Here is a 26907-nt window from a genome sequence, read left to right as displayed (position 1 = left end):
GGACACGAGCGCACCAGGAGGGGTGAGCACTGGGGGCTGGCTTTGTCCACAGACTTGGGTCGGGACAGGAGGTCTGCGAAGTGGGCAGCAAATTGCATATGAAGCACAGGACTCCCCAGGTGACAGGACCCGTGCTGGTTCCTGGGGCTGCCCTAAGACTCGGGGCCACAGCCTTAATAGTGATCAATGTGCCCCTGCAGGCTGGGTGACCGCCCTGCACATCACCTAGGTTTGGGTCCACCACCCTGTCCCGAGTGGCCGCTCCCCATTCCTGGGCACTGCCTCTCCAAGCCCCTTTCCCCAGCAAACCCACGGGGTCCCCTCCACCCTTCCGCCCAAGTCAAGGGGTGGTGAAGAAGAGCATCCTCCTCCCAGGGATTGGCTGGAAGGGGGCGCCCGGACCTCAGAGACCAGCTCCTCCCACCCAGCCGTGAGTCATGCACTTGTACCCAGCCACGTTCCAGAAAGGGCCGCAGAGGCCAACACCGGCCAGAAACTGGTGGACATGTGACTGGCCTGGTGAGTCACTCGGGCTCTGTGGCCTCAGTCACCCCATCTGTGAAATGGCCACAAGGGGTATGAGAGCAGAACCTGGGCCAGCCCTGGGGGAGTTTCCTGCCCCCAGCCCATCCCCATGCAACCTATGTTTGGGGGCAGTTCTGGCCAGGCCCCCAGTCAGACCTTTTACCATTTTTACCATTCCTGGCTTACAAAAGAGGGAACAGAGGCTCCAGAGGTGAGGCCTCACAGATCACACAGGGAAGCTGGAAGAAGCCGACAGCCTGGGTTTTGACGCCTTGCCCTTTAGTTGGCTGTGACCTTGAGCAAGTCCCCGGCCCCTCCGAGCCCCGAGCCCTGGTTCTCCGGAGGGGCGGGGCTAATGGCCCCATCGTGCGGGGCAGGCCCTTCACCTGCCGCTGCGCGGGGCCGGCGGGAGGGCGGGACGCGCGGGGCAGGGGCCGCTGACCTGACCGGCGCTGCCGCCCGGGAGCGGTCGAGGTGGAGGGGCCGCGCGAGGCCGGCGTGCGGGAAGGGCTCCGGGCGGGCGGGGGTCCTGTCGCGCAGCCCCCCTCCCTGGCCAGCGGCGCCCTCCGCCCGGGGGCAGTTACCTTCCCGTCATGGTGGCCGAGCGCGCCGAACCGGGGTCGCCTCGGGACCCCCAGAGCCGCCGCCGCCGCCGCCGCCCGCCGAGCGCCCGCCCGCAGGTCCGCGCGGAGCGAGGAGACGCCCAAAAAAGGCCGGGAGCCGCTCCGCCCGCCGCGCAGCCCAGCCCAGCCCAGCCCAGCCCAGCCCGCCGAGCGGGAGGTGGGGGCCGCGGCCGGAGAGCGGGGTGGGGGGGGGGGGGGGCGCCCCGCCCACGAGGTGTGGGCGGGGGCGGGCGAGGCGCTGGGAGCCCAACGCTGGAGCGCGGGGAGGGGGGCGCCGCGCCACCCGCGCCGCCTTGTCTCGGGGGACACGCGAGCTCGGCCTGCGGCGGGCGCGGGTCACGTCCTCCCCGCCGGCTTCGCCCGCCGCCTCCCGGATTCCGGGCATAGCTTTCCTTTAAAAGGGAGGGAAGTTATAACAAACGCGAACGAGCCCCCTCGCCCCGCCGGGGCGCCCCACCCGGCGCTCCCCCTCCGCTGTCCCGGGCCGCCCTGGAACGCGAACACACGCAGGGGGCGGGAGGACGGGGGAGAGAGCGGCGGTGCTGAGACCACCTCCCTCCCCGCTGGCCCCCAAGCCCGGAGTCCCCGCTGCGGCCCCGGGCAGGAAAGGGGGTCACCTTCGCGCTTTAATTCCGCAGACGGATGTTTCTGGGCACCGACTCCCTCCCGGGGCGCTGGGGACTCCCAGTGCACGCAGCCCCGCCTCCAGGGAGGTCAAGGTCGAGGGGCGCCCCTCGGAGTCAGGAGCCTGGCTCTGCATACTTAGATGCCAGGCCAGGAGATTACCTAGTGCCCTCCCCAGGAAATTACCACTTCATCCAAGTCTGTGAGCAGCCCCCTAACCCAGCAGAAGGTACTTTGTGAAGACAAACCAAACGCCGAAGTTGGGGAGGAGGGCCAGGTTCTACTCCTCCTTCCTGTGATGAAGCGCTCGCTCTTGGTAAGCTAGAGGAGAGCCATTAAAGTGACCTGGTGACATAAAACCATTTAGGGAATCTATTCTGATAAAAGTGTTAAACAAACAAACAAAACAAAAGCCTCACTCTACCCGAAGGCAGATATTTCTAGCGGGGCAGTGGAGTGCAGCTCATAATTGGAGACGGCCCACATGACACCGTCGGGGGGCGGGGGCGGGGGGGAGGCAGGCAGAACTGAGCAGCCTGGTCTATTAACCCGACTGAACGTCGCGCATTACTTCTTGGCAACAGACAAAGACTCTCTAGAAATGGCCATGCAAAGTAGCAACCTATGAATAAGCAGGGAATTCCAAAAGATGAATTGATACTACCGTGCAGCCTTATATCTGCAGAATAAGCTTGGAAAAGGCACCTATTCCTAAGTAGCTGATACCTTGAAGCTAGTGTGGTTTGCAGTTGTTCTTTTTGCGAACATGTCTTAGCAGATTCTGATTAACTGTAATTTGCTGGTTGATTAAGTGTAAAATGTGGATGATTTCTTGGGTCGTCTGCCTGTTGAGAGAGAAATGCTTTCCGTAATTGTGAACACAGAGAAGCACGTGTGCTGGGGGCCGTGCACCAGAAATGGACTGGATGCTTAAGCGAGTACTGGGGTCCTGTGGGAACCAAAGGGGATGAAAAGTAGACGGCAAAACACCAAAGGGACCTGCTCCCTACCTGTAGGGGATCCCATGCCTGCCCTCCAGCCTTCCAGCCTCCCTTTGTACTGTTGCTGAGCAGGAGACTATCTGCCTGTGGCCAAACCAGAGCCCTCTGCTGCTCACCCATCATCCAGAGTGCCTCTTCCCTGTGCTGGGGGCAAACTCAGCAAGAGCTGGGTGGCGACTGTGGCATCGTTCAGCCCCACTGGAGATGTGCAGCCTCCAGGAGTCATGGGCCAGCCTCCTACGGTGCAGCTACAGGTCAGATTTGCAAGAAAGAGCGTGCAGTCTCCTGGCAGTGGTTATTCAGATGTTCACTCACTCATCACCCCTTCATTCAAGACTATTCATGGTGTATGAGCACCGGGGGTACAGCTGTGAACAAGAGGACCTGGGCCAAGCTCTCACTGAGTTTAGCTGGGGCGGGGGACAGGCTGTAAACAAGTAAACATGATTTTAGACAGGGACAAGTGCTGCAAAGAAAAGGCAGCGTATGGGGCTGCTTTAGAGTGGAGGGGCGAGTGGAGGTGACGCTTGAATGAGGAAAAGAGTTGGCGGAAAAAACAGCAAGTTCAGGGGCTCTGAGGTCAGAAAGAAGGTGGTCTGGAGAGCGGGAGGGCGGGGCATGGGGAATAAGGGAGAGGGTGGGGCCAGAGCGCAGGGGCGGAGTCTAAGAAAGGACAGACACAACACTGACACCAACGTGGATGAATCTCCAGGCATGACTCTGAGTGAAAGAAGCCGTACGCAAAAGAGCGCCTGCTCCATTTACATCAAGCTCTACAGCAGAGAAACTGGCCGGTGGTGGAAAAAATTCAGGATGGTGGCTGCCTCAGGGTGTGCGTGGGGGGCAAGGATTGGCTGGAAAGGGGCATGAAGAAACTTTTGGGGGTGATGATAATGTTCTATATCTTAATAGGGGCTTGGGTCACACAAGTGTATGCATTTGTCAAAAATCATGGCATGTACAGTTAAGATTTGTGCATTTAATCTTGAGAAAGAAAAACGGAGCTGGAGGAATCAGGCTCCCGGACTTCAGACTATGCAACAAAGCTATAGTAATGAAGACAGTATGGTACTGGCACAAAAACAGAAACATAGATCAATGGAACAGGATAGCAAGCCGAGATAAACCCACACACATATGGTCACCTTATCTTTGATAAAGGAGGCAAGCATATACAATGGAGAAAAGACAGCCTCTTCAATAAGTGGTGCTGGGAAAACTGGACAACTACATGTAAAAGAATGAAATTAGAACACTCCCTAACACCATACACAAAAATAAACTCAAAATCGATTAAAGAGCTAAATGTAAGGCCAGACACTATCAAACTCTTAGAGGAAAACATAGGCAGAACACTCTATGATGTAAATCACAGCAAGATCCTTTTTGACCCACCTCCTAGAGAAATGGAAATAAAAACAAAAATAAACAAATGGGACCAAATGAAACTTAAAAGCTTTTGCACAGCAAAGGAAACCATAAACACATGGTTGCACATCCCAGGGAAGGTGGCAGGGGAGTGGGCACTGTGAACCTGGAGCTCAGAGAGGTCCCATCTCTGCAAAGATGTGGAAGGTTTGGTGCAGATGGAGTTTCAACCCTGGGGCTCATGAGGTCACTGACGGTGTCTGTGCTGAGCCAGGAGCCCTCCAAGGGTGAGAGGTCAGGGGACCAGGGAGTGAGGAGGAGAGGGGTGAGGTGTCACAGAAGCCCGGAGGGCATGACTGCTCCCATGTGCAAGCTGCTCCGGTTGCAGGGCAGGGAGGGACCTCGGTTTGGTGGCAAGAGCAGGCCATGCGTGTGCGGGGACCTGAGTCCAGCTGGACGGGTGTGGGGGGACCCTGCAATGCCCCACTCCTAGGAGCACTCCTCACTGTGGTCATGCAGACGGTGCTCCCTGCGGTGGGGCATGCAGCACCCTAGGGGGAGAATGGAGGTGACAGGGAATATTATAACTGCTTGGAGAAATCCTGCTCTAGGCGGGCAGAGACGTGGGAGGGAGAGAGGAGGAAAGGGTGCAGTTAGGAGGCTGGGGTTTGACAGTGGGGGAGCCCCTGATGACACTCAGAAGTGAGGCTTGAATCACCCACGTAATGTGATGATTCAGAGCAGGACAGATGAGGCTTTGAGACGTCACAGGCCAAGGCTGGGCCACAAAGCAAGCAGGGGAGCGACACGGGAGCTGTCCTAGAAGGGACCCGGAGGCGTGGGGTCCCCCCAGGCGCAGGCTCCACACCCTCTGGGCCTCGGGGCATCTGTAAGCACCCCCTTCCCAGGGCGTTTCCCTGGCTGCCCCGCCCATCCACCCTCTCACTCCCCACTCCAGCCCAGCACCACACCTGAGCTAGCCCTGTGCCCAGGGGTCCCATGGTGGGGGGCTGGGAGTCATGGGGGCCAAAGGAGGGGTTGGGCCTCCCTCAGCCAGCATGGCCTAATCAGTAGGATGAGGGCAGTGGGAACTGGGGGTCTCCAGGTGCCTCGAGTGGCCTTCTCTCTAGAGCCAGGGCCCTTCCCCCATGTGGCAATGGGACGGAGAAGGAGGTATCAGGGTGGTCTCAGGGTCTCTCCTGCCAGGGCAGGAGCAGAGGGGCCTTCCCAGCAGGCAGGACGGGTGTCACGCCTGGTTAACAGCAGCCCATGTGATGTGAGGGCCCCAGGGGTCTCTCCCCCTGCGTCTGGTCTGGGCATTTCCCTCTCAGGGTGTTGGGGGTGATCAAGCACTGGTCCTCGTAGGGCAGGAATAATACATTACTCAAATCAGCCAGCTCCTTCGAGTCTAAAGTTTGTTCCAGAAGTGGCCTGCGAGAATCCCTGGGGAGGGCCAGGGAAGCACCTGGACTGTCCCAGCCGGAGCCTCTCCCCCGCCCAGGCTTCCCAGGCTGAGAAGTGAATAGCGGGCAGCACACCCACAGACACCAGAACATTTGTCATTTTGACAAATACACTTTTCTATTTTAAAATATGAGCATGCCCTCAGAACACACTGTCTGACCAGCACAAAATGTCCTTACTTCTTCTCGGACCACGCAGCGTGCAGTGAAATAAGCTGGTGGAATCGTAACCCACTAATTCTTGTAACACTTGTAGAACAAAGAGACCCAGAGACCTTCTTCAGGGTAAGGAGAACCCAGGACGCTTCTTCAGAGCCTGGTTCACTCAGGGGTGCTGCTAAGCCAAGGAGCTTCGCCACTCGTGGCTCGGCTTCCTCTCCAAAGACGGCCTGCCTTGAACTTTGAAGAGGAAAACGCATCTCAGTCTTACCTTGGCTCTGGGGCAGACTTGACTCAACTCCCGAGTTTGGAACAAGAGTGGCCAGAGAACAGCCCCCAGCAGGCATTCAGCAACGCCACGTTTTTGCACCTCAAACATCATGGCCTCCGTCACCCAACAAGAAACCACCTGTGCACGGTGACCACAGAGTTCTTCACCTGCAGGGTCCCCAGCCTCTCCCTGCTTCTAAAAGCACCTTTCTTCCATGCGCCGAGGTCCGTTTCACTTTCCCTTTCCCACGAGGACGACCAACCGCCAACCTCCCCATCGGAGCATCTCCATCCCGTGTCCAGAATAAAGATCGGCTGTGCCCACGGCCACCCGCAGCCTGTCCATCCTTGGCCTGCCCAGCAGGAGGCCCAGCATCCGGCCAAGGTAAGCTGGGCATTCCCCCAGGGCTGGTCCCTTGCCCCATCAGCGACCTTAGCGAGACCACTTAGAAGGCATAAAGGGAATGGCAGGGAGAACCAGGAACAGGGCCCCACGCACATCTCAAGAGCAAAAGGCGCCCCTCGCTGGGCACCACGCAGCGTCTCTACCTCAGAGGGCTGAGTCGCCACTCCGCCTCCTCCTGCCGCCTCCTGCCCTGGGCACCGCCAGCCACTTCTCTGGGGAAGAGCAGCCGCCTGGCCCTCCTGGCGTGGCCACGTGGAGAAGGCCCAGGCAGCCCCTGGGAGTGTCCGGTCACCGCGGGGTCCCCAAGCATTTCAGCCCCATCTCTCCCTGGACAGAAGGCTGGGCTGCAGCTGGTGGGGGGGCAGGAGGTGCTTCTGGGATCCGGAGAAGATGGAGGAAGCCGAGGAAGGAAGGGCCGGCCTCCCTGGGGAGGCGCCTGCTGGGCGGGCCATTGAAAGTCTATGCCCTGCCGCCGGGAGCCAGGGCTGCAGAACAAATGGAGCGACAGCTGCCCTCTGAATTCAGAGGGGCCAGCAGAGGTGCAGCCGTCCCGGGTGGCCTTCGTTTGGCAGCTGCTAGACTGAGCATTCACTAAACTGGGTTCATGAGCCCCTGGGAAGCCTGATGCTTAGAACAGGTACACAGGCCAAAGCCACCCCCCGACAAGGGCACAAGAAGAGAGAACCTGCAACCACATGGAATAACCCAAGAACGCTTACTAAGACACCTCCCTGCCAGTTACTGTTTCCCCATGAAGGAAATTCTCAGGATTATTTGTGTCAAATCAATTATAATCTTCTACTATAACAATTTCATTGTATTGGGAAATGCCCAGAAGTAGAAAGAAGAAAAATTACCTTGAGTTGCACCATCCAAGATGGGTGCTGACGACCCCTTTGTTCCTGTCTCATTTGGGCAGAGTTATTTGGTGATCTTTTTGCAGAGTTATTCTGTGCTCCTTCTGGGTTTGCAGTTCCATGCTCTGTTTCTTCACGGCAGATGTCCACACTGATTGGCACTTAGCAGGGCAACCCCAGTCGTCCCGCTCTGGGCATCAGTCACACTGTGTAGTACGTTAATGCTGCTCCGGGATCTCCCGGGACTTGTGGTGCTTGCTAGGGGTGGGCCGGCATTCGTGTGCACAACTTTTATGAGGATGACTGGCTTTCGTTTTTCAATCAAACGTTACACCCCTCGAGGTTGGAACTGTTGAACTTTTACACAACATAGCACCCAAGAGGGCCAGCTAGATCTAGAGCAGGCACTCAGCCATTTGCTGGAACCAGTGATGTTATACTGTATTGACATGTTGTTTAAAATGACTTGCCTTCATGCTATAAATATGCTAGACACCAGAATGTAAACAGGGCTCCTGCCCTGTTCACTGCTCTACGCCCTGGACCAGAGAAGCTGCTCAGTAAATATTTGTTAAATGAACATTGTTTTACACATTCCTGGTCAGTTTTACACACGTACGACGAGCTGCCTAACTGTAGAGTGCGTTTCATACTCCTGTTGCTGAAAGCATCTCAAATATCCTTTTACTCAACACATCAATTCCTGAACTGAATTTGTATAACTGAAAGAGTTTACACCTAAGGGAATCTATCATTCGAGGAAATCTTGATGGAAAGTATTCTTTGAAAAATGGAATCTGTTTGGAAATGCAATTAATGCTCAAAGTCATCTTACATATCCCGGACTTTCATAGCTGTGCACTAGTCTGAGATTTGCCCCGGGAGAAGCAGGTCTGGAAACACCCCCAGCCCCGCCAAGGCACAGTAACTTTGACCAGCACTAATGCTACTCCATTAACTGACCAGCTACAGGGAGGCCCAAGGCCTCTGACCGGTGCCGCCCAGAGAAGCTGTAATTCCACCTGCACGTCTGTCGATTAGGACCGAGTCCGTAAGTGTGGGGTCCAAGCATGAACGCAAAGCAGAAATCAGCTGCACATCTTTTCCCCTGGGGCCACCCCTAAAGTTGTCTACATGAAGACACTTGGAGCCCAAGGATTCTGCTGGGCAAGAAGGGTGCAGACACCTGGGGAAAAAAGGGGCTGGGCCGGCATCTAATGGTTACTCTGAGGCTTAGAAACACTGTAACAAGTGGAAAAACCCATGCTCTGAAGGGCAGTGTGGCATCGTGGTTTGAAGAGTATAGACCCCAGAGCCAGGCTACGTGGGTTCAGATACTGTCTCACGCTTACTGTGTGATGGACAACTGCTTCCCTGCTCTGGGCCTCAGTCTCCTCATCTGTAAAACAGGGTTGATAACAATAATCCTAGTAAAGATTTTGTGGGGATTAAATAAACTCATATATGTAAGTGATTCTCAAAAGTATTGAGGATACCAAAGATAGTTTGGTACCAAGGATATACCAAGGTAGAGCAAGGATACTTTTATTTATGTGGGTTATATCTATCAATATTTACCTTATTAGAAATTAAAACGAAAAAATTTTAATTAGTTATCAATTCATTTAAAAATCAGTAAGAATGGGGACTTCCCTGGTGGTCCAGTGGTAAAGAATCCGCCTTCCAATGCAGGGGACGTGGGTTCAATCCCTGGTTGGGGAACTAAGATCCCACATGCCGCGGGGTAACTAAGCCCACACGCCACAACTACTGAGCTCATGCGCCTCAGTGAGAGAGCCCACGTGCCACAAACTACAGAGCCCACACACCCTGGAGCCCACACGCCACATCTAGAGAGAGAAAACCCACACGCCACAACTAGAGAGAAGCGTGGGTGCTGCAACACAAGATCCCACGTGCCTCAACAAGAGATCCTGCATGCTGCAACTAAGACCTGATGCAGATTAAAAAAAAAAATCAATAAGAACATTAGTACATATTAACATGATACATGTTTATGAAAACTAACTATATTTTCCAAGACAAAAAGTAATTACTAAGACTTCTATACCCAGCCAAGATGAAGTAGCAGGAACCAAACAAAATATGTAAAACAAGAGACAAAATATATGAAACAATTGTTTTCAAGATACTGAACATCAGGTAACCAAAGATGGTGATCCATAAGGGACAGAACAGACAAGTGGACAGTGATTGCCCCAGCTTACTGCCTCAAGAGCGCTCCCAGGCCCGAGCCTGGAGAAAAGGAACCCAGGCAGAGCTGAGAGAACTCCCTTAAAGAGATGGAGAAGACGGGCTTCCCTGGTGGCGCAGTGGTTGAGAATCTGCCTGCCAATGCAGGGGACACGGGTTCGAGCCCTGGTCTGGGAGGATCCCACATGCCGCGGAGCAACTGGGCCCGTGAGCCACAACTACTGAGCCTGCGTGTCTGGCGTCTGTGCTCCGCAACAAGAGAGGCCGCGACAGTGAGAGGCCCGCGCACCGTGATGAAGAGTGGCCCTCGCTTGCTGCAACTAGAGAAAGCCCTCGCACAGAAACGAAGACCCAACACAGCCAAAAATAACTAATTAATTTAAAAAACAAAAAAAAGGGATGGAGCAGAGAGCCCAGGGAGACAGAGGCAGCTGGACTTCATAGGACTGGATCCTGGGAAGGAGAAGGCTGCACAGAGAGAGAACTCTGAAGACCAGAGGGTCCGCCTCAAGTACTCAGCTGAGTGCTGACAAGCACGTGCACGTGAGAAACTACTCCCTCGGGGAAACAGTGCAAGGAAACAGTGTCTGGCACCTTCACGGGGCCAAGAATAATGCCTATTTCCACCAGCCAGATTGAGAAATCCCAGGATGGAGGAACCTAAACTACCCAAACTGAACACAGAGGAGTAGACTGAAAAAAATGTAGAGAACCCCAGGAACCTGTAACACTATTACAAAATGGTAAAATGTTGACACTAGTAGACTGTGCATAAGTTATGTATATATGACTTTTTAGAGCAAGTACTAAAAAATCTATACAAAGAGGTACACCAAAAAACACTACAGATAAATCAAAGTGGAATTCTAAAAATATGTTCAAGGGTAACATGGGGAGGCAGAATAAAAAGGAATGGTACACACACAGCTTGGACATATCTCGAGAGCATTATGCTGAGTGAAAAAAAAAAAGCCAGTCTTAAAGGATGACATCCTATGCAATTCATATAACATCTTTGAAATAACAAAGTTATGTTATAGAGAAGGAAAACAGTTTAGTGGTTGCCAGGGGCTAGGAATGGTTGGAGAGGGGCTAAGTGTGACTCTAAAGGAGTTTTCTGATCCATTAACGTGGGTTGTCTCTCCATTTATTTAGATTTTATTTAATTTCCTGAACAATGTTTTGTAGTTTCCAGTGTACAAGCCTTGCCCTACTTTAGATAGTTTATTCCCAAGTATTTTTTTTTTTTTTTTTTTTTGGCTGCATTGGGTCTTCGTTGCTGCGCGCGGGCTTTCTCTAGTTGCGGTGAGCAGGGGCTACTCTTTGTTGCAGTGTGTGGGCTTCTCATTGCGGTGGCTTCTCTTGTGGAGCACGGGCTCTAGGCACGCAGGCTTCAGTAGTTGTGGCACACGGGCTCTAGAGTGCAGGCTCAGTAGCTGTGGCGCACGGGCTTAGTTGCTCCGCGGCATGTGGGATCTTCCCAGACCAGGGCTCGAACCCGTGTCCCCTGCATTGGCAGGCGGATTCTTAACCACTGCGCCACTAGGGAAGTCCTATTCCCAAGTATTTTATTCTTTTGGGTGAGATTGTAAATGCACTTGCTTTCTTAATTTCCTTTTCAGATATTTCCTTGTTAGTGTATAGAAATACAATTAAAATTTGTACACTGATCTTGTATCCGATAACCCGGCTGAACTTGTTTATTAATTCTAATAGTTTCATAGGGGATTCCTTAAGTTTTTCCACATAACAGATGTCATCTGCAAATATAGTTTAACTTCTTCCCTTCCAAACTTTTTATTTTTCTTGCCTATTTTCCCTGGCTGGAACCTCCAGTACACTGTTGAATAGAAATCTTGTTCTTGCTCTTAGCCTGAAAGTATAGTCTTTCACCATTAAATATATTAGCTGTGTTTTGTAGACCTCTTTTATCATGCTGAAGAATTTCCATGTCTTGCTTGGTTGTTATATATGTTTTATCGTGAAAGGGTGTTAGATTTTGTCAAATGCTTTTCTTGTATCTATTGAAAAGATCATGTCACTTTTGTCCTGTGTTCTATTAATGTGGTGTGTTACATTGTTTGATGTTCATATATTATTCCAATCTTGCATTCCTGGGATAAATCCTAGGGTAATGGTGTGTAATCCTCTGTACATGTTGCTAGATTTGGTTTGCTAGTAATCAGATGAGGATTTTTTTTTTATAGGGTTGATTTTTATTTATTTATTTATTTATTGGCTGTGTTGGGTCTTCGTTTCTGTGCGAGGGCTTTCTCTAGTTGCGGCAAGTGGGGGCCACTCTTCATCGCAGTGCGCGGGCCTCTCACTATCGCGGCCTCTCTTGCTGCGGAGCACAGGCTCCAGACGCGCAGGCTCAGTAGTTGTGGCTCACGGGCATAGTTGCTCCACGGCATGTGGGATCTTCCCAGACCAGGGCTCGAACCCATGTCCCCTGCATTGGCAGGCAGATTCTCAACCACTGCGCCACCAGGGAAGCCCTGAGGATTTTTGTGTATATTCATAAGATGTTTGTCTGTAGTTTTCTTTTTTTTGTAATGTCTTTCTCTGGTTTTGATATCAAGTACCTGATCTCACAGTATGAGTTGGGAAGTGTCCCCTCCTCTTCTATTTTTGGAAGAGTTTTTGAAGGATTGGTGTTAATTCTTTAAATGTTTGGTAGAATTTCCCTGTAAAACTTCTGGTCCTGGGTTTTCCTTTGTGGGTAGCTTTTAAATTCTAATTCAATCTCTTTATTTGTTATGAGTCTTTTCAGATTTTCTATATTTCCTTGAGTTAGTTTTGGTAGTTTGTGTTTCTATGAACTTGTCCATTTCATATAGATTATCTAATTTATTGGTATAGAACTGTTCATAGTATTCTTTTTTTAATATTTATTTATTTGGTTGTGTGGGGTCTTAGTTGTGGCAGGAGGGCTCCTTAGTTGCGGCATGTGGGCTCCTTACTTGCGGCATGTGGGCTCCTTACTTGCGGCTTACTGGCTCCTTAGTTGCGGCACGCAGACTTCTTAGTTGTGGCATGCGAACTCTTAGTTGCGACATGCATGTGGGATCTAGTTCCCTGATCAGCAATCGAACCCGGGCCCCCTGCATTGGGAGCATGGAGTCTTATCCAGGGAAGTCCCCCAGAGTATTCTCTCGTAACCCTTTTATTTCTGTCTGTTAGCTTGATAGTGATTCCTTTCTCTTTTTTTTTTTTTTTTTTAGTTGTGGCATGCAGACTCTTAGTTGCAGCCTACAGACTTTCTTAGTTGTGGCATGTGGACTTCTCAGTTGTGGCATGCATGTGGGATCTAGTTCCCTGACCAGGGATCAAACCCAGGCCCCCTGCATTGGGAGCATGGAGTCTTACCCACTGGACCACCAGAGAAGTCTTGTGATTCCTTTGTTTCATTTCTGATTTTAGTCATTGTGTGTGTGTGTGTGTGTGTGTGTGTGTGTGTGTGTGTGTGTGTGTGTGTCAGTTTAGCTAAAGGTTTATCAGTTTTGCTGATCTTTTTAAAGAACCAGCTTTTGGTTTCATTGATTTTTTTTTTCCATTCTCTATTTATTTCCACTTTGCTTTATTTTGTTTCCTTCCTTCTGCTTGCATTGGGTTTAGTTTTCTCATCTGTTTCTAATTTCTTAAGGTGAAAAGATAGGTTATTGATTTCAGATCTTTCTTCTTCTTTTTTTTTTTTTTTTCTCTTCTTCTTTTTTAATGTACACTTTAACAGGTATAAATCTCCCTCTGAGCACTGCTTTTCCTTCATCCCATAAGTTTTTGTATATTTGTCTTCATTTTCATTCATCTCAATGTATTTTCTAATTTCCTTTGTGATCTATTCTTTGACCCTTTTGTTCTTTAGGACTATGTTAATTTCCACATATTTGTAAATTTCCCAAATTTCCTTCTGTTATTGATTTCTAATTTCATTCCATGTCATCAGAGAACATATTTTGTATGATATTAGTCATCTTAGATATTTTGAGGTTTGTTTTATTGGCCTAGCATATGATCTATCCTGGAGAATGTTTCATGTGCCCATGAGAAGAATGTATATTTTGCTTTTTTTTTTTTTTTTGGCCACACCATGCAGCATGTGGGATCTTAGTTCCCTGACCAGTAATCAAACCCACACCCCTTGCATTGGATGTGTGGAGTCTAAACCACTGGACTGCCAGGGAAACCCCTGTATTTTGCTTTTGTTAGGTGGAGTGGTCTGTAGATGTCTCCTTTCCTTCTCTGTTTTACTGTTATACATATTACGTCCATATATATTATAAACCCAACAATAAATTCTTATAATCCTTACTTTACATAATCCTATGTCTTTTAAAGATTCTGTAAGAAGAAAGTGGAGTAATTATATATTTATAAAATTACACTAAACTTTTTTTAGCATTTCTGATTCTATTTTTCTTGTGGATTTGAGTTACCATCTGGTGTCATTACCTTATTCCAAAACAGCTTTGTTCCCACCTCCCTCCTCAGTGCTGTTATTGTCAGATAACATTTTGACAAAATGTTGACACATATTTCTATGTGAAAAGCCTAAGAATACAGTTATATACATATATCCTAGGTAATTACTTTTTAAACAAGAGAAGAAAAGAAGGGAAATATGCAATTATACTGTCCTTTGAAATTATCCATCTTTACTGACACTTTGTTTTTCACATGGATTTGAATTACTATCTTGTGTCGTTTGTTTTCAGTCTGAAGAACTTATTTTAGTATTTCTTATGTCAGGCTTGCTAGCAATATATTTTTTCAGCTTCCTTTAATTTTGAAATATCTTTATGTTTTGAAAGACAGTTTTGCTGGATATAGAATTCTTGGTTGACAGGTTTTTACTTTAAGCACTTTGAATACCATCGTCTGGCCTCCGTTGTTTCTGATGAGATGTCAGCTGTCAATCTTATATGTGATGAATTGTTTTCCTCTTGCTGTTTTTTAAGATTTTCTCTTTATCTTTGACTTTCAGTGTTGTGACTATGATATATCTCAGTGTGGATCTCTTTATGTTTATCCTGTTTGAAGTTCATTGTGTTTCTTGGATGTACAGATTAATGTCTATGATCAAATTTGGGAAAATTTCAGCCATGACTCCTAATAATTTTTATGACCCCTTTTCTCTCTTTTCTCCATTATGCATATGTTGGTGCACTTAATAGTGTCTCACATTAGTCTGAGGCTCTGATTATTTTTCTTGTTTTGCAGATTGCATTATCTCTATTGAATCCGTCTTCAAGTTCACCGGTTCTTTCTTCTGACAACTCAAATCTGTAGAAATCCCCAGTGAATTTTTCATTTTGGTTATTGTACAAGAATTTTCATCTCCAGAATTTTTATTTGGTTCTTTTATATAATTTCTCTTTATTGGTATTCTCTATCTGATGAGACATTGTCATCAAGTCTTCTTCTTCGTTTTTTTCTTTCTTTTTTTTTTTGGCCATGCCACACGGCTTGTGGGATCTTAGTTCCTGGACCAGGGATTGAACCCAGGCCATGACAGTGAAAGAGCTGGGTCCTAGGGACTTCCCTGGTAGTCCAGTGGGTAAGACTCTGCACTCTGAATGCAGGGGGCCCGGCTTCGATCCCTGATCAGGGAACTAGATCCCACATGTATGCTGCAACTAAGAGTTTGCATGCCACAACTAAAGGTCCCGCGTGCCTCAACTAAGGAGCCTGCATGCTGCAACTAAGACCCAGCACAGCCTAAATAAATAAATAAAAACCTGAGTCCTAATCACTGGACTGCCATTGAATTCCGAAGTCTTCTTTTAATTCTTTAAGCATGGTTTCCTTTAGTTCTTTGAAAATATTTATAATGGTTGCTTCTTTTCCTATGTATGGGTCACACTTTACTGTTTTTTTTTGTGTGTGTGTCAAATAGTTTTTGTTGAAAACTGGATGTTTTAGATATTATACTAGCAACTCTGGATACCAATTCTCTCCATCTCCCAGGAGTTGATGCTGTTCTTTGCTTGGTCATTTATTTGTTTAGTGACTTGCTGAACTAACTCTGTGAAGTCTATTTCCCCTGCAGTGTGAAGCTTCTGATGTCCCTACTCAGATTTTGTCTTGCTTTTATATTTTAGCCTGGCTTCCCAGGGGTCACCCCTGGGTCAGCATAAGCCAGTTATTGGTCAATGGGTGTGCTTAAGCCCCCTTGAACAGTTATATTTTTTACCCTTTACCATTGGATGTATGTGTGGTTTGGATGCTGCTATCACAGCTTGAGGATTTTTTTTTTCTTGGCCTATGTTCAGCGAGAGACCAGTAGCTTGGATTGTCCCCCTCTGATCCCTCCTAAGAATGTTCAGCCTTGGCCATGCACACAGTCTTCCAAACTCCTTTAACTTCTATGTTAAAGCCTGACTTCCTAGGCATTGCCTCTGCATGAGAGTAGCTTATTGTTCAGCTAGTGTTTGGTCAGAAGTTCTGCTTAAGGCCCTTGTGCCAATGAGGCTTCCACATTGTGCTGAGTTTTTGTGCAGACTGGAAAGTGTTTCCAAGACTGCTCACATCCTGCTGTGATTGCTCCTAAGCAGGTGAAGCCTAATGCTTGTATACAGACTTCCTGACACCCATGGTTGACTGTGATCCCTGGAGAATTTTTCTTGGCTGTCTCTTCCCCTGGTTTTCTCTATCAAACTTCTGGTTGCTCTGCCATTTTGCTTGTTGCTACTAGTATCATGGAGCTATGAGTGCCTTCTTAATCTCTCTCAACCAAAATCTCCCTTGTTTTCAACAACACCCTTAGCATGAAATTTTCCTCCCTCTCCTCCAAATAAAATCAGTCCCCCTCAGACAGAGCTGGGAGCTCTTAGTCCTTATAGTCTGACTCTCCCCTGGAGAGAATCTCTGCACCACCGCACAGGATCTAGGCTTAGGGACAGCAATCCACTTATCCTAAAGTGAACATGTCTTCTCTAAAAGTGGGCTCTGGGCTAAAAGTAGCTCCTGGTCTTCTTGGCTTGCCCCTCTTGGTGTGGAAGCTCCCCCCATAAGCAGTCTGGGGTGGGGATTGGGGGTGGGGATTGAGATCCCAGGATTCTCAGCCTGTGCAGCTGGAGTAGAGCCTCTGCTCTACAGGTAGGGTCTGGGGGGAGGCCCTCCTCTTCTTGGTTGCACCAAGTAGGGTGCCTGGAATAGAGTTTCTGTCAGATGGAGCTGACAGGGGAGGGAGAGGGTTGTAGCTCAGTTGCCAAAGAAATCTTATTGAGATTTAGGTTTCCTTGAATGAATGTTTCTCCATTTGCTGTATGCCCTTAGGACAATTTCCAGAGACTTTTAATTATTGTTTTTAATAATTTTCTCCAGTTAAATGGTTGTTTTGTTGGGGGGAGATCCACCATGCCCTTCACTCCAACATTCCAGAAATAGATTCACTTCTGTGATTTTTTTACTGTATTTTCATCCAGCAATGTTGAATGCATAGGCTTTATTGGTCTCTCAGCTATTGTGTGTATTTCTCTAGTCAAGACTGCCTGATAACTTAACCTGTAAGATGTCCTAGCAGTTTTTTCATATCTAATTTTAAAAGCTGGGAGAAATAAATTGTCTTTCAAATATTTAAATCATTCAATTCCTTTAAATTCAGAATTATCGGTCTTAAAGTGATAATGCAACTTAAGTGGCACAGTACTATTGAAAATGTTCTATTGCATAAGATACAACAAACTAAAGTAAGATTTTAACACTGTGGAAGACAAAATGCACTGGAAAATTAAGGAGATGATTCTATTCAGCCTATTGCACTAGGGAAAAGGGTTCAAAGAAGTGGAAGGGGGTCTGGGACTTTATAGAGGCAGATAAACAAGGGAGTCATGAAAAAGGGTGGAGGCAGGTCCAATCTGCAAGCACAGGGTGACCCTTCACAATTAGCCATCTCCCAGAACGTCAGAGGGTCAATGTGGTTATTCCCCTCAAATTTCAGTTGTTGCTGAACTCAGAGGCAATCATAAACCTCCTGTGTAGGTGAAGAAGGGTCTAAGTGTTTATGTCTCAGGCATTCTTGTTGGTGTTTTGTAAAACCGGTTGAACCATCTGTTGGAAGGTGGTAGCGAAGGTCAGTTCTTTTAGGGTCCTAGAGATCAGACTTCTTAAAACAGGGAAACCTAAATGAAAAATGGATAATATAAAAGCTGTATGAAAGTAAGAGCCCCAGACTGAACGCTGAAAGTACCTAGTCCAGCAGATTCTAAGAGGTCAGTGGAGGAAAATCTTTCAGCTATGCAGCAGCACTGCTTATTCAGCTTCTTAAAGCCCCCTTGCTAGATGTCAATGCTTTTGGTGATGCTGTTCACAGTCTTGATTGCCTCCATACAGGACATGTGTGACCCGAGCCTTTGGCCCACCTGTCCAGGGAAATCCAGCTCATGAAATGTCTGCTGCAGCAATAACTCCTTCCAGGTTTGTAACAAGTCACCAGGTTTCTCCAGATCCTGGGGAAATGGCCAGGCAATCCAGAGACCCAACAGGGATCTGGCTGGTCAGGCTTCAGCCTTAGTGATGCCAAGTTGGGCGGGAAGGAGGAAAACTGGAAACATTCATTTGGAGGGTTGTTGCCAGATGCTGACACAAACTGGAAACACTGAAAATTTAGTAAGCTTTGACAATTTGGGAAAGGTAGCAGGGTCCAGTTCAATGTGCAAGTAGGTACCAAAACCGATTCTTCCAGTGTCAAGGAAGTCAATTAAATCTCTACCAGATAAGGGCTTCCCTGGTGGCGCAGTGATTACAAATCCACCTGACAATGCAGGGGACACAGGTTCGAGCCCTGGTCTGGGAAGATCCCACATGCTGTGGAGCAACTAAGCCCGTGCGCCACAACTACTGAACCCACATGCCACAACTACTGAAGCCCACGTGCCTAGAGCCCATGCTCTGCAACGAGAAGCCACCACAATGAGAATCCTGCACACCTCAAGGAAGAGTAACCCCCGCTCGCCGCAACTAGATAAAGCCCACGCACAGCAATAAAGACCCAACACAGCCAAAATAAATAAATAAAAAAAATAATTTAAAAAAAAAAAAACCTTTACCAGTTAAGACAAAGTTTGCACCTCCATCAGTTACCTACAATTTACAAAGGAAGTGCAAAGTGGCTCAAAGACAATGAACAGGGCTGGAATCTGAATACCTAGAAGAATGCGCAGTGCATAGTTTTCTACTGAAACACAATTTTTGCTCTCAGGTCTCTAATCTCAAAGATACACTAATCTTGGGCTTCCCTGGTGGCGCAGTGGTTGAGAGTCTGCCTGCCAATGCAGGGGACATGGGTTCGAGCCCTGGTCTGGGAAGATCCCACATGCCGCGGAGCAACTAAGCCCGTGTGCCACAACTACTGAGCCTGCGCGTCTGGAGCCTGTGCTCTACAAGAGAGGCCGCGATAGTGAGAGGCCCGCGCACCGCGATGAAGAGTGGCCCCCGCTTGCCCCAACTAGAGAAAGCCCTCGCACAGAAACGAAGACCCAACACAGCCAAAAAATAAATAAATAAATAAATAAATAAAATTAAAAAAAAAAAAAAAAAAAGATACACTAACCTTGCCTGCAAAATAAATCTGGTCTCATTAGGTCTGGCCTGGTGTTTTCATAGATGCAGCAAGAATGGTAATTTACCTTAGGCCTTCCTAAGTTCGCTTTACTGGAAGTCTTCCTAAGGAATCTCAGAGTGCACTTTTTTTTTTTGGCTAAGCTGGGTCTTTGTTGCTGCGCGCGGGCTTTCTCTAGTTGTGGCGAGCAGGGGTTACTCCTCGTTGTGGTGCGCGGGCTTCTCATTGCGGTGGCTGCTCTTGTTGCGGAGAGCGGGCTTTAGTGGTTGCAGTACGCAGGGGCTCAGTAGTTGCGGCGCAGGGGCCCTAGGGCATGTGGGCTTCAGTAGTTGCAGCACGCGGGCTCAGCACTCGTGGTGCACGGGCTCAGTTGCTCCACGCGGCATGTGGAATCTTCCCAGATCAGGGATCGAACCTGTGTCCCCTGAATTGGCAGGTGGATTCTTAACCTCTGCACCACCAGGGAAGTCCTCAGACTGCACTTTTTAAAAAGCTTCTTGAGGCTAGGAAACCAAGCAAAGAACTGCCACCAGATCTCACTGCAGTACCTATAGACTTAGGTGAATTCCTCTCTTCTCAAGGTTCCCAAGATACCTTAAGGTTCCTGGGCCTGCCAGGAAGTGACCTTCCTTACTCACCTGTAAGGCTAGGAGACCCGTAAGCCAGGAAACAGGCTGGTGTTCCAAAGAGGGTTTTGTAAGTATTGGCTCCATAAAGTCAACCTTAGCTTCTTAAAAGTGTCTGGTCATATCTGGTTAAATGATCATCATGCTCAAATACGATATTCCAGGCAAGGCTTTGGTTCCATAACCAATATTTCCAGCTACATCCATGAACGAGGAAGACAATCTTGCTGAATTTATGATAATAACTTATATTGCTATGAAAATAAGAGAACTCAGTAAGAGTTCCTACAGGTAGGAGTTCCTACCTGTATGGCTCAGGTAGGAAAAATAAGATATCATTTTATAAATTGCACATTTCTGTTTATAAAATCATAGTCTACTATATTGTTATGAGTTGCAGATAACTTCAAAGAACAGAGGAAGGAGTTCCTTATATATCCAAATAATTTTCAAAAGTTAAAGACTGGATGAGAGTTCATTACAAGAATAGTGCAATTGACAAGGAAATCTGGTTATTTCTGCAGCATGCAAAACAAGATAATTAAGTCAACCCCCCCAATTTAGATAAAATAATTATGTACATAATTAGCCCTATTTTCAAAGAAGAATAAACAAGAACAAATGCTTTGTGATTTTCCAGGTATCCTCGGAGAAATTCAAAGACAGTTTTAGGTGTAAAAGATATCCTGAAGGAACATCATTCTCAAATACGACATTCCAGGTGAGATCTTGGAATTTTGTTATTTTATTATACATTTAGGATTCAATATGAGAACATAAAAATCAAAGTTATCAGATTTAAGATAGGAATCAAATCATGGGTGCCTGAGAAACAGTATTTGGCTATTCATTTCAAAGTGACAATAAAACATTAAAAAAAAAATACACGGTAATATGATTGCAAAGAACCTTAGCCCATTCTTAAATGAGAAACTCTGTTTTCTATTATAAATAATCAAAGACATAATAAATGAATATAAACCAAAGAAAGCTATTCTGGTAAGATACAGAATTTTTGTTGTCTAGGTAGATTAAATAACAGAATAAATGATCCTTTATGTTGTAGGTAAAGGTAATAAACAGTAAACCAAGGAAACAAGCCTATCAAATTGAGCAAACTTTGCCAAGATTTTAACTTTTCAAATTCAGGTATTATAAATCAAGGTGAATAAAATTCATTTCCAAACTTTGTCTTTCACTGCACTCTTTCATATTCTGGGGCAAATGGACACTGTACTCTAGACCAATCTCAAGGTGTCTTAGCTCATTCAGGCTGCTATAACAAAATACCACAGACTATGTGGCTTACAAACAACAGGAATGTGTTTCTCACAGTTCTAGAGGCTGGAAGTCCAAGATCAAGCGCCAGTGTGGCGTGGCGAGGGCCTTCGTCTGGGTGGCAGATTTCTCCTTATACATGCACATCACTGAAAAGGGTAGGGAGCTCCCTGGAGCCTCTTTTATAAGAGCACTAATCCCACTCATGAGTTAAGCACCTCCCAAAGGCCCTACCTGCTAACACCATCATCTCTGGAGGACAGGATTTCAACATATGAATTCTAGGGGGGCATTTTCAGACCATAGCACTGGGGGTCCACATGATCAGAACTAATTCTATAATATTACTAAGATATTAACGTGCAATGTGTTCATTGTTCCCACTGTCAAATGAATCAATGAGTAAGCATTTCAAAGTTTTCTCAGTTTCTGCTTCCAATATAGTAAATGTCAATAGTTACAACCACAGAGAAAGCTTTTCTCGGTCCTCAATAAGCTTGAAGAGTGCAGAAAGGGGAGGGAGACTAAAAAAAAAAAAAAAAAATCACTTCTTTAGGACAAAACTACTGTTTCCCTTGAAAACCAGATATATGTACTCAGTTGTGTTTCTCCAAAATTCTTTCTCCTTAGTCTAAATCACACATTAATGATACTTTTTACCAAAGTAACTAACTCCCAGTTGAGAGACAACAGGGCGGACAATTGTGCACTGTCTTGTCACACAGCAGCTCTTTATCGCAGACTAGCAGCACTCATGAAGACACACAGGACAGCTGTGTGTGGCCTTACACCTTACAGAATGAAAGAAATGAGCGGAAATGAGCATGTTCATTACAGACCCAAAGATCCAGCCCTCTGTAGCAAATAAAAATAAGAAGCAAAATTTAGGGAATTCCCTGGTGGTCCAGTGGTTAGGACTCGGCACTTTCACTGCCAGGGCCTGGGTTTGATCCCTGGTCAGGGAACTAAGGCAAGCTGTGTAGCAAATAAATAAATAAATAAATAAATAAATTATGCTTAGTAACAATGTTTCAGCATTCTCTTACTTGGAGATGATCTAGGTATTTTTGCTTAATTAACTCAATTAAGGATTAAGTTACCTAAACATCTTGGCAATTATCTTAAGAAAAGTAATTACTGTTGAAATAAAGTTTGTCAGAATAATGATTTGATTTGGTTAGATACAAACAGGTGTTTCATAATCTTCAACAGTTAGTGTAAGTAATGCTAGCTTATTTGATCACTAAACCTGCATAAATTTAAGAATATACCCAAGTAGAATAAAAATGTAAGCACTTAATGATCAGAGAAGACATAGCTGTTTTTATTAAACCAAAAATATTAAGCTAGTCTCATTTGCCTAAATAATGTGAACTTATTCTTAAAACATTTCTGCGTTAATTTCTGTAAGAATGTTTTTTTTTTTTTTAAGAATGTATTTTTTCTTTCTGTTCTTTGAAAGTATTAGAAGTTCAGTTTCCTTAACTTCTGGAAATTTTAAGACTATTGCATTTATAAGGTGCTTATTTATCTCTAAGTCAATGAAAATAGAGCTCCTTTAATTTAAGCAATTTCATAATCTGATTTGGCAATACCACCCAGAGGTAGGAAAACATCACACACTCACACAATGAGAAGTAAAGGCCTTTCTGAATGACAGTCACAGACCAAGAGCTTATAGCTCCAATTCTAAAATTTCAGCCCTGGGCAGCAGTCAACAGAGATGAACAGAATTCACTAGTCCACGTCAAAGGGCTGTTCTCTTCCCAGTGGATGCAAATCTTTAATTGATGAGCTCAGAGTAGATGAACAGAAAAGAGTAACAAACAAGACTTCCGGTCTTCTTTTACCCAACAGAGACCTGATCTCTATAACCCAAATGGTCAGACCGTGAAAGCAGGTGAACACTCAACAAGAATCAAAATAAAATCCTTCCTGGGCTACTGATGGACACAGTCCAGGGTACAGGAGCACAAGTCAGACACACCCTCAGTCCCAAATCTGCAGTCAGGAATGAAGAGGCTCCCCATGAGGGTGGAGGAGGCAGGGATCCAAGCACAGGCTTTGCTCCTGAACAAGTCACGGCACCAAAATGCACTGACAACTAAGGAGGTGGTTTTGCTCGGGCTGCGGTGCTGGGGAGACTGTTCATTAACGAGCAATGTCTCAAACAGGAAGGAAGGGGTCTAGGGTGTTACAGAGGCAAGTGGAGAAGGGGTCATGGGCTGAGGGGTGGGAGGGGGCCCTATCCCAGACACAAAGACTGGATCTGAGGCACGGGCATCTCTCCACTGTCACTGCTCCCAGGAGCACAGGGCTCAGACAACGCTCAACGTGGTCAACATCCATAAAGCCGACGAAAAGAGAGCTTTTGTCATATTTTCTTTGCTAATGTATAGTTTTGCCCAGTTCTATGGAGCTGACTCCTGTCTTCCAGAGAACAACTCTGCTATACGTCAGTTTCCCTTTTCTGGGATTTTTTTTTTGGCCGTACCGTGCGGCATGCAGGATGTCAGCTCCCTGACCAGGGATCGAACCCGGGCCACTGCAGTGAAAGCCCAGAATCCTAACCACTCAAAAAGAAGGGAACTCCCTTTTTCAGCATCTTTAGATGTAGATGGTGCAACTGTAGGTTGAGAAAGCATGCCTTCTATTTTACAGTCAAAAATCCATCTTAAAATATAAAAAATTAGTATAAATACATTTTGTTTACTTGAGCAAAAAATGTTAAATTCTAAATTAGTAACAGTTTTAGATAAAATGTAAATGTACAAAGGTTTCTGACACAATTTTTTTCAATAATACTGCAAAATAAGAAAGCAATTTGCATGTACTTGTTGTTTTCACTTAAGTTCAAGGAAAACGTCAGGATTTCACAGGCTATTAATTGGACAATAATGAGATTACAGAGCTTGTGGCTGGTATACCAGAAGAGGCCTAGGGAGAGCAAAGTACAAGCACTGAGAGGAACTGAATTAACTGCTCCACAGTCACACATTCACACGCCCAAGGCCCTCCCTCAGCAAGTCCTAGAACACACACAAACACACACCTCCTGAGCGCCCCGCCCAGGGCCGCCTCCCGAGCGCTGGCCGCGCAGCCCACTGGGCTCTCCTCTGCCCCGGGCTGGCCGCGCCTCCCGCAGCTCGGCGCCCCGGGACTGTCCCAGCCGGGCCACGCCAACAGCCACACTGTCACGTCTCCTGCTCCCGTGTCCTGTCAGTGGGGGGCTGTGCTCCTGGTCCCCCGGCATCCTGTGATCTCAGGCCCCCACACAGATCACCCTGCTTCCTCCGTGCCCACCGAGCCTGGGGCAGAGGGAGAACTGTGGGCCCCTTCCAGGTGACCAGGTCCCACCTCCACCCTGGGGCTCCGAGTGGGAAACGACCCCCCAGGCCCAGTCTTCGGGATCAGTGGGCGGAGGGACAGGTGGGGAAGGTTAAACCAGCACCCTGACCACCGCCCCTCTGAGCCCTCTGCTGGGCTGCAGTCAGACCAAGCTGCGAGAGGCAAATAAGACGTCCTGATGAATCCTCTGACAGCAGCAAGAAGTGCGGCGCACCAGGGCAGCTATGGTCACGGCGGGGCCACAGAAAGGGCCCTCACCTCAGCCTGAGTCTCCCCTCAGCCCTCCTCTGGGACTCGGCAGTGCCAGCTCGCTGCCCCATGACACCCAGCGAGGGCGCCGGTGCCCAGGGTGGCTACCCAAGGAAACAGCACAAGGGTGTCTCTCAGGTTAAGCGAGCTGGACACACAAAGCGCTGCTCAACAGTGAGACACGCTGTGACGGGCCCTCATTACGCACGAGGAACCCCTGTGCGCGACGGCCTGCTTCCCTGGTTTCCCCCAGGGGAGGGCCCCGACTCAAGTAGCCCTGCCATGGGGCAGGCAGCGAGGTCTGCAGAGCTGAGCTGAGAAAACACTGTTCTCAGATCAGACTGCTCTGCCAGAAACCCTGTGGAGGAACAAGCCATCCCAGCCCAGACACTGACTTTCACCAAAGCCTGACATTGCAGGCATTGTGGAACAAATGCCTCCGGTGCCCGCTGGTCACGGTGATAACCAAAATGCCCATGTTTCCAACGTGCTCCAAGCTGTGCTGTCCAATACAGAAGCCACTGGCCACATGTGGCTCTTATCAATTTGATCATATAATGAGGCTATGTTATAATAAATTATATTTTATAAATTATGTTGATAATATAAGTTATAGTATAAATATAATTCATTATAAATAATGAATTAATTAAAATTTAAAATGAAGTTCTTCCAACTCACCAGCCACCTTTCAGGTTGCTCAAACTACATGTGGCTAGTGGCTACAGAGCTGAACATTCACCAAGAATCTCTCCCCATCAAATTGCCAGTGGCATTTTTCACAGAACTAGAACAAAAAATTATACAATTTGTATGGAAACACGAAAGACCCCGAATAGCCAAAGCAATCTTGAGAAAGAAAAACGGAGCTGGAGGAATCAGGCTCCTCAACTTCAGACTATATTACAAAGCTACAGTAATGAAGACAGTATGGTACTGGCACAAAAACAGAAATATAAATCAATGGTACAAGACAGAAAGCCCAGAGACAAAATCACACACCTATGGTCACCTAATCTATGACAAAGGAGACAAGAATATACAATGGAGACAAGACAGCCTCTTCAATAAATGGTGTTGGGAAAACTGGACAACAACATGTAAATGAATGAAATTAGAACACTCCCTAACACCATACACAAAAATAAACTCAAAATGGATTAAAAACCTAAATGTAAGACTGGACACTATAAAACTCTTAGAGGAAAACATAGGAAAAACACTCTTTGACATAAATTACAGCAAGATCTTTTATGACCCACCTCCTAGAGTAATGAAAATAAAAACAAAAATAAGCAAATGGGACCTAATGAAACTTAAAAGCTTTTGCACAGCAAAGGAAACCAAAAACAAGATGAAAAGACAACCCACAGAATGGGAGAAAATATTTGCAAATGAAGAAAAGGACAAAGAACTAATCTCCAAAATATACAAACAGCTCATGCAGCTCAGTATCAAAAAACAAACAACCCAATCAAAAAATGGGCAGAAGACCTAAATAGACATTTCAGCAAAGAAAACATACAGATGGCCAAGAGGCACATGAAAAGACACTCAACAGCACTAATTATTAAAGAAATGCAAATCAAAACTACAATGAGGTATCACCTCACACCAGTTAGAATGGGCATCATCAGAAAATCTACAAACAATAAATGCTGGAGAGGGTGCAGAGAAAAGGGAACCCTCTTGCACTGGTGGTGGGAATGTAAATTGGTACAGCCACTATGGAGAACAGTACGGAGGTTCCTTAAAAAACTAAAAATAGAACTACCATGTGATCCAGCAATCCCACTACTGGGCATATACCCTGAGAAAACCATAATTTAAAAAGACACATGTACCCCAATGTTCACTGCAGCACTATTTACAATAGCCAGGACGTGGAAACAATCTAAATGTCCGTCAACAGATGAATGGATAAAGAGGATGTGGTACATATATATAATGGAATATTACTCAGCCATAAAGGGAAATGAAATTGGGTCATTTGTAGAGATGTGGATGAACCTAGTCTGTCATACAAAGTGAAGTCAGTCAGAAAGAGAAAAACAAATATCGTATATTAACACATATATGTAGAATCTAGAAAAATGGTACAGATGAACCTATTTGCAGGGCAGGAATAGAAAGGCAGATGTAGAGAACAGACGTGCGGACATGGGAGGGGGGAAGGGGAGGGTGGGATGAATTGGGAGATTAGATTTGACATAAATACACTACCATGTGTAAAACAGATAGCTAGTGGGAACCTGCTGTATAGCACAGGGAGTTCAGCCCAGTGCTCTGTGATGACCTAGATGGGGGGGATGGGGGGGTGGGAGGGAGGTCCAA

General features: G+C 46.9%; 1 protein-coding gene across 1 annotated transcript in view; it reads right to left on the bottom strand.

Moving 5' to 3' along the window:
* LIMS2 (LIM zinc finger domain containing 2) overlaps window positions 1–1269 on the bottom strand; it is a 36028-nt gene extending 34759 nt beyond the window's left edge. The window contains exon 1 of the mRNA XM_057551119.1: window positions 1110–1269. Within this exon, the coding sequence (XP_057407102.1) occupies window positions 1110–1120 (11 nt within the window). The 5' untranslated portion in view covers window positions 1121–1269. The remainder of the gene's footprint in view (window positions 1–1109) is intronic.
* Window positions 1270–26907: the final 25638 nt, after the last annotated feature.

The sequence above is a fragment of the Balaenoptera acutorostrata genome, chromosome 8 (genome assembly GCF_949987535.1).
Source record: "Balaenoptera acutorostrata chromosome 8, mBalAcu1.1, whole genome shotgun sequence".
NCBI lineage: Eukaryota > Metazoa > Chordata > Mammalia > Artiodactyla > Balaenopteridae > Balaenoptera > Balaenoptera acutorostrata.
Note: the sequence above shows the minus strand (reverse complement) of the source record. Positions and strands in the feature narration are given on the sequence as shown.